Raw genomic sequence first — 8,649 nt, forward strand, 5'->3', positions numbered from 1 at the left:
GTCCATCTTGTGTCTCTTATACATCTTGGGTGGGAAGAGCTTTGCTAGAGCCTGGTCTTAGTACATTGCCTTCATAAAGACTTTTTTTATCTTCAAGAAAGGGTAAAGGACAGATAAATTCAGTAAGTCCAAGCTCAAGAAATATAAAATAAAATCAATTATAGTTTATAAAATATATATACACTCACATGCCTTTCAGAGGGCAAGTAACTACTTTTTCTATTGTTAGTGCTGGGGGCATTAAAGATCTATATGTTGTGTTTTGTTTGTTTGTTTTGTGAAAACTAAATCTTTACTCATGTAGGTTAAAATGTCTCTGGCTATTCACAGTTTGAAAAGGAATAATTCAGGTTTAAATATAGTACTTTTTGTTACAGTTTTTTTATTCCTTGATTAATACTTTTCTTCTATTTTAGTTTCTGGCTCTTTGTAGCGTATTTTTTCGCCTAATTTATGTTTCCAAAATTTCAGACATAATTCATTTTCAGAAAAGTTACATTTGGCTTTGATTCTATTTCATTTAAGTATTATTTCTTTTTTTCTGGTATTGCATTCTTCCATTTTCTTGTAAATTCATCTTCTATTATAAGCCATGATTGGCAGTGTAAGCTATACTTTTCCCTGGTGTTTAATGATTTTATTGCATCCTGCAAACTTTATCTACTGTCTTAGTCATAATTTAGACCTAAGCATCACTAGATACTCTTGTCTTCATAGTTTTGAAAGGAAATTCAGTTCCTGAAGATACAAGTGAAAGTTTACTAAACAGTCCATATGAGGAAACCAGTCTTTCTTTCAAAATATGTGTCTGGCTTAACAATTAGGTTTAAATAGTTAAATAAAACGTGCTAGCGGGCTGAGGATATGGCCTAGTAGTAGAGCTCTCATCTGTCATGCAGAACCCTGGATTCCATCAGAGCTGTAGAAGGAATGAAAATAGGAAAAGCAAAAACAAAAAATACAAGAAATGAACCCCCTAAATTTGATGATATCAAGCAACTTCTGCACTTTTGTGGTTTGAAGTGACAATTGGCTTAATTGTTAATAATAACTTTCTCAAACAGAAAGATTATTTTAAACATAATTTCTTGATTGATTTTTTTTAAATTTATTTATTTCATATGCATTGGTGTTTTTGCCTTCATATATGTCTGTGTGAGGGTGTTGGATCCCACAGAATTGGAGTCACAGACAGTTGTGAGCTGCCATGTGGGTGCTGGGAATTGAACCCTGGTCATCTGGAGGAGCAGTCAGAGCTCTTAACCGCTAAGCTGTCTTTCCAGCCCCTCTTGATTGATTTTTAAAAAATCTTACCTCATGCACCCTAATCCCATTCACCTCTTAGGCTCCCCATATCGCCCCTCACTTTTGCAGCACCTCTTCAAAAGAAAGTTAAAACAAGCAAACAATCAAAAACAAGAACGAAACAAATCTCGTTGATTCTCCATCTTTCCTGCTTCTCTAACATCTCTTCATTTGTCCTGGTGGCATTGGGAGCGATGTGTCACATAGTTTATGTACCCTTTTGTCCAATCTGCTTTACTAGCAAATGTTCACTGAAATGAGTCACTGGTCTGGTTCAAGGCCTCTGGTTTCTGGTACACCATCATCACTGGATCCTCACCAAAACTCTGGGACATCCCATGTCTCCTCTGAGTCCTGGAGATCCTGCCAGTGTAGTTCCATAGGACCAATCTCTTCATGAGCTCCATCAGGTGGAGTAGATGTTAGGGTGGGCCAACCTAAGACCCAGATGTAGGCCTGGGTGGTAGCTGAGCTGGTCAGTCCAGGCCATTGGAGCCACATACCTGAGGTGAGAGGGTGGGAGGCAGATTCTCTATACCCATGCCATCAGAATCAGTTTTCCCTCATCTGTGGTGAGGAGTCGGCCCATCTCTCCCAGTGCGGGGGCCAGCTCTCTTGCTGCAGTGTCCAGAGAAAGAGAGAGGCAGGGCCAGTGAAGGGCAGGACTGGCTCAGCTTGGCCCCCTGGTGTCATCATGCATGGCCTATGACCCCCTGAGGTCATCAACACAGACCTCCATGGACCCAGACATGGCCCTCAGCAGCAACATGGCCCTGGACAGCATCTTTGCTCTGGGTCGAAGCATTGGCCACACAGATCAGAACACTCAGATCAGGATGGCTCTGGTGGTGGCATGGCCCCCAGACACCAACAAGGCCACAGTTTGCAGCCCAAACTCTGGGATTCTGTGTGACTTTGGTGGCACCACAGACCTCAGACTTCAACACAGACCCCTACCGTGGTAGGACCACCGACCTAGACATGTCCTTGGCAGCAGCCAGGTCTGGATGTCCCCATTGCCCCAGGTGGCAGTGTAGGCCACTCAGATTGTCACAGCCCCAGTGGCAGCATGGCCCGCAGACACCAACATGGCCCAGACCTCAGGCTTCCACATGGCCTTCAATGTTAACAGCCATGGACATGAGCAGCAGCACAGGCCACTCAAATCTGTATGACCTGGCTTCAGCATGGCCCTTGGACACCAACATGATCTGAACATCCATAATCCTCAGTAGCAACAGAAGCCATGAATGTCATCCCAGACCCTGGCTACTGTAGGGCCAGGGACCCAGACATGTCTCTCAGCTGCAGCCTTGGCACCATGTTAATAGTATGTACCACACAGATCTGTGTGACCCCAGCTGCAGCATGACCCTTGTGCACCATCGCGGTCCCAGTTGGCTGATCAGATCCCGGGTAACCACATGGCCTTTGGTTGCAACAAGAGCCACAAATGTTGACTCAGACCCTGGCCGCTGTAGGGCCGTGGACCCAGACATTGCCTTTGGCAGCAGCCTGGGCCTGGACACAGCAGGGCTCTGGGGTGGCAGTATAAGTCACCCAGACCAGTTTGGCTCCATTTGTGGCACAGCCTTCGGTCAACAACAAGGCCACAGGTGCCAGCCCAGACTCGAGGCTTGTGTTGGCCTTTGATGGCAGAATGGGCCACAGATATTAACACAGACCCTGGCTGCCATAGGGACAAAGACGTGGCCCTTGTAGGCAGCACAGGCCAACCAGATCAGCATGACTCCAGCAGTGGCCATTGGACACCTACATGGCCATAGGTGGCAGCCTAGACACTGGACATCCCTGTGGCCTTTGGTGGTAACATGACCACATCACCATAACCCTGGGTGGCAAGCAGGTCTCTCTCCCACATTAGCCTGCTCCTCACTGCCTTCATTTCTTCTGCTCTGCCGCTTTCCCCATCAAATGAACTATTCTGCTGCTTCTCTCCCATTTCTCCCCAACATATTTGCTCATCATAATGGGATCCAACTGCCTGATGCTGCAGGCAGGATGTCTTCCTGCTGCCTTAAGGGCCCAGCCGTAGCTAGCACCCTCCTGAGCACAATTGCATCAAGGGGCTGGCTGTCCTGTGGACTTGGCAAAGTTTTTTTTTTTTTTTTGTAGATTTCAGCAAACTTTAAACATTCCACCCTCCAGAACATTAAAGGAAACCATTATGTCTTTGGTACATTCTTTAGTTAATTCTTTTTCTCCTTAGCATTTAGTGGTCAAGTGCATACCATAATATTTCAGACTCTTAGTTATCGCAATGAAAGGAAGATTTAGAGGACTTACAGGAGTGTTTAAAAGAATCAGTAAAACACAAATTTTGGATACATTGAAGAACAGTAATTGGATAAGAACGTACAGTTGAAGTGGACTCAAGTCTTCAAATATGAGACATTCTTTTTTTTTTTTTTTTGGTTTTTCGAGACAGGGTTTCTCTGTGGTTTTGGAGCCTGTCCTGGAACTAGCTCTTGTAGACCAGGTTGGTTCTGAGACATTCTTTAAGGCCACATTTCCTGCCTGGATGAATCACCTTCTTACTGTATGTGTTTGTGGAAAGTTTTAAGCATCTTGTGAGAAGTAGTGGATGCTAAGCAGGTGTTATGGAAGGCTGTATACATACCTCTGGGATACAGATGGTACAATCGCAGTTTCTGGATCTGAAATTGGATAGTTATTATAAATTGTTTTAATATTACTTGTATTTTTTATTTTACTAAGATAAATTAAAGGGTTTCTTCTTTGGTTAAAAATTTAAATTACTAAGCGTAAAAATTTTTATCTTGCCTTTAATGGACATACTACTGAATTAGTGTATTTGCATGAAAGATCATTTATGGTTAATTAATTTTCACTCTTTGGTTATAGGTAGTTAAGAAATTATATGTAACAAATTTATTTTATTTAAATTAAATTCAAGTTTAATTTTTTATTTGTAGAGCATATTAAAAATATAATGACCCTGGAAGAATCTGTTCAGCATGTGGTCATGACTGCAATTCAGGAGGTAAGTGATACCACATTCACACGAGTATTAAAGTACTGAACAAAGTTATGCAAAACTATGTGTAAATTTTTTAACATTTAGAAAATGTCAAAAATCTTTAAGCCCAGTTTTAGAACCTCAATTGTAAAAGTCGTCTGATAGTTGGCATTTTAAAGTAATTTTATTTAAATTTAGAGCTCAGCACCAAACCTAGGCTCTAATGATTGCTAGGCAGATGCTGTTCCATGGATCTAAATCCCAGCCTCTAAAAATTCTTTTCAGTACCTTCTACTAATAAAGCAAAATACTCAGCTTTGCTGCATGTAGAACGTTCTATTTCCTCTCTTCTTCCTGCCAGCTAGGACAGTGTTCCCGACACTAGTGAAATGGTTCTCGACTTGTGGGTTGTCTAAGACCCTTGGAAAACACAAATATTTACAATACAATTTATAATAGTAGAAAATTACAGCTATGAAGTAGCAATGAAAATTTATGGTTGGAGGTCACTACAGCCTGAAGAACTGTATTAAAAAGGGCCCAGCATTAGGAAGGTTGAAAACCTAGTGTATCTGTATTGTGCATTTAGAATTATAGGCTTAGATTTCAGAGTCAAATAACCCGAATTTAAGATTATATCAGACATACTAGAAGGGTATCGACTCTTAATTCCAGTTATAAGTCTTGGGTAAAAAGCATTAATTTATGATCTATGAGTCATTTTTAAGAGGGGCATGATAATATATCCTGTAATCCTTGCTCTTGATGGAGCACACAAACTTGAAATCAGGTCAGTCTACCTCATGAGAACACTGACTAGAAAAAGTACAAAATAAAAGAAATTTAAGAATCCCCTATTTAAAAAATATATTTGTGTTCATAGTCAGTAAAATGTCTCTTAAAACTTGCATTGTAATTTATTCTTAATCTTATCACTAATATGCTTGATCATTCTTAGTTGATTCTACCTCTAATGAAGTTTTTTTTTTGTGATCAATGTTTTAAGGTTCCTTAAATTAAAGCAAGAGACAGCTAAATATAAGTCAATTTATAATACTTCAAGTAAAGAGACTTTCATAAACATTGCACCATTGCACTTAACTTTGCTGTTTTAATTTCCTAGTTGATGAGTAAAGAAATTGTGAACTCTCCTGCAAGTGACACCGTTGGAGAATTAGAGCAACAGGTAAGACTTTCATTGTGGGAGGAGACAGTTAGCAATGGTGACATGGTTCCCCTACCAGTTTTTTTTTTTTTTTTTTTGGTTTTTTGAGATAGGGTTTCTCTGTGGCTTTGGAGTCTGTCCTGGAACTAGCTCTGTAGACCAGGCTGGTCTTGAACTCACAGAGATCCACCTGCCTCTGCCTCCCGAGTGCTGGGATTAAAGGCGTGCGCCACCACCGCCCGGCACCTACCAGCTATTTTTACATGACATAAAATCACGTGCATGATCCCTCTTGTGGAACTGAATATGCTTTGCAGTAATATCCCACTTGGATACTAATATGTGTTTTGTAGTGAATATAAGTAGTGACAGCTTTAGTGTTCTGTGATCCTGTTCCAAGAGTCAGTGGCACTAAATATTCCAGCCAGCCTGTTACTAGCTGTGTGGCCCTTTCTCCATGGTTACACTATTAAACAGTAGATAGTCAAATCTCAGGATCTTGTTGACAGCACTTTTTACGTAGGATAAAGTTCCTCCTCTCCCTTTCTTATAGTTAATCAGGGTGGTCCTGGAAAAGGGTGAAGAGAGGTCAAATACATTTTTAGGTATTTCTTTTGTAAACCTCTGGCTCCCCGCTCCACAACCTGGGGTAATATTAGATATCTTAAAGAGTATTTCAAATTGATTTTTTATGGAAATTTTGTTTAAATATAAACATACTTTTAAAACATTTTCTGCAATGAAATTAAAAAATAAAATCTCTAGTAACCTTTAAAATATATCCCAAGAATTTTCATAAAGTTTTATTTCTATGGAACCTTATCTTTAAAATTATTAGTTATGTTATGCAAATGTCATACCAAGGCAACACATGAAGGCTCATTAGTTAACAGATGATTTTTTAATCATGATTTCTGATACCACTATACACATGTTGATAGACGATTTTACATTCTGGTTCACTCAGCCTGATTTACTGAGAATGGTGCTTTCTGTTTCAGCTTAAAAGGGCCCTAGAAGAGCTTCAGGAAGCCATAGCAGAAAAGGAAGAGCTAAAGCAAAGGTGCCAGGAACTGGATATGCAGGTATGGACACGGGAACCTGAGCAGAGAGGGCTCTTTTTAATTTCAATAATTAAAACTAGTAACCTGTTCTGAAGGTTGGTTTGCATTTCAGGGAAGAGATATTAAAATGATTCTTTAACATTTAAACAGGAGTTGTTTAAGTATTTTTCTCTGCTTTGAAAATTGTTGACTTGATTAGTTTTGGAGAAAAGCGTGCCAACTGGAAAATTTCAGCTAATTAATATATTAGGATTCAGTTTGAATTTTATAAAAATGGAAGATTTAAGCAGGGTGTGGTGTGCACGCCTTTAATCCCAGAACCCAGGAGGCAGAGGCATTTAAATCTCTGTGAGTTCAAGGCTAGCCAGGGCTAAGCAAAGAAACTGTGTCTCGAAAAACCAAAAAAAAAAAAAAGTTTAAAAAAATGGAAGAAATTAAAGACTTAATGTATTGTCTCCATTGGCATGGTCGTTTTTTAATATTAAGTGAAGTAATTTAATGTTCTGTTCAGTGATGCATGACCCTTTTAATAAAGTGTAACTCTCTGGTTCATCTATATGTTCATATATGTATGTATGTAGCCTCCTATGTTTGCCTTGCCATGTATATAAATATGTCTTATGTGTTTCCTATATTAAATAAATGTGGCATGAACAAGTATTTGGGAACCCACTAAGTAAAGACATAGTTGTTCAGGTGTGGCACACTTGTATCCAAGTAGTCTGAGGATGTAACTTGATGTATTTAGTGATTCTATGATGATAGGAACAAAGTAGTGACGTTGAAGGATCTCACTCACCAAGTGAGAAAGTATGTTTCATCTCATTGTATGGCTAAAAAACAACCTTAAGAATTGTCAATTAAACCAGGAAAGGTTAGCATAGGTGTGTGTGTGTGTGTGTGTGTGTGTGTATGTGTGTATGTGTGTGTGTGTGTGTGTGTGTGTTTGCACTGCAGAGTATTGAAACCATGTTTCTGTAAATGTTTCTGTGACACTGAGGTTCTGCCCCATACCCCTAGAAGTTTTTAATGTTGATTGTGAGGCTCCATTTATTCATTTATTAACTGATGATCAAAGAGCTGTGGCTGAATCAAGGTGATTATAACAATGGTGCTTAAGATGTTAGCACTGAAAAAAATACATGAAATGTCTTAAGTGAAGGTATTAAAATCAGAGAAGTGGATGGCTCCAGAGGAAACGTTTGAAAACCGTGCAGCAGCACGCCTCCTTGCCTCAGGGAGTACCCACTTCCTGCTCTCTCAATGCTCCTGGTGTTTCTTCTCAAAACAAAACTAAAATCATCAGAAAAGAGCATATGATAACATTTTAATCAGAGCATAGCATCACTGGTGCAGTCATTAGCATTAGAAGATGATGTGGTCATTGCTTCTTAAGTGCTGCCGTGGCTTCTTCTGGTTCTACAATGCTGCCCATTCAACCTGAGCATAGGGCTTTTTCATTGTGCTAGCGGTATGTCATTATTGTGCCAATTATGTTTATGTTTATGCAGATATTCCAAAACCTGAAATGCTCAGAGTAGGGGTCCTCAATCTGTATTCTTTCATTGTCTCATTCTGACCCTATCGTGTTTATGTCAAAATAACTCCAGCTTCTCTTACGTAAGTACTTAAATTTCTACTCTGAGGGTCATTCTCTTTTTGGTGTTAGAATCACTTATTTGTGATAGGGGGGTAGTCAGTAAATACGGCTGACTACATTGGCTTTAGAACAGAAAATTGTTGTTGCTGTTGTGTGTGTGTGTGTGTGTGTGTTTGTGTTTTATCACCTAGTGTCATATTCTCAGCCCGTCTATATTTTTCATTTGTGTGTTTTACAAAGCAAACTGAAGCACTGTTTGATTTTTAAAGGGTTAGATTCATCCATTAGGTAGCTTCAAAACAGGAATTAGTTTAGGAACTCCACCGAAGGACAACAATGAGAGTCTTCTAGAGAAGAGAGTAAAGTCAAGGAGACTGTGTGATGGCTAAGCTGGTAAGGTGGGTGAGTTCAGTCCTTAGAGCCTCTGTAACAGTGGAGGCCACTGACTACAGAAGTGACCTCTAACCTCTGTACTCAGTGGAAGTCCCTCCCATAATGTGTGTGTGATTGGGGT

General features: G+C 39.9%; 1 protein-coding gene across 2 annotated transcripts in view; it reads left to right on the forward strand.

The window, feature by feature from the left end:
- The window catches only part of Hook1 (hook microtubule tethering protein 1), a 44,267-nt gene that overhangs the window by 13,454 nt on the left and 22,164 nt on the right, over nt 1–8,649 (forward strand). For both annotated transcript variants that reach the window (XM_005352746.2, XM_026782220.1), the window contains exons 6-8: nt 4,263–4,330; nt 5,430–5,492; nt 6,473–6,556. In XM_005352746.2, coding sequence (XP_005352803.1) covers nt 4,263–4,330; nt 5,430–5,492; nt 6,473–6,556 — 215 coding nt within the window. The remainder of the gene's footprint in view (nt 1–4,262; nt 4,331–5,429; nt 5,493–6,472; nt 6,557–8,649) is intronic.

The sequence above is a fragment of the Microtus ochrogaster genome, chromosome 10 (genome assembly GCF_000317375.1).
Source record: "Microtus ochrogaster isolate Prairie Vole_2 chromosome 10, MicOch1.0, whole genome shotgun sequence".
NCBI lineage: Eukaryota > Metazoa > Chordata > Mammalia > Rodentia > Cricetidae > Microtus > Microtus ochrogaster.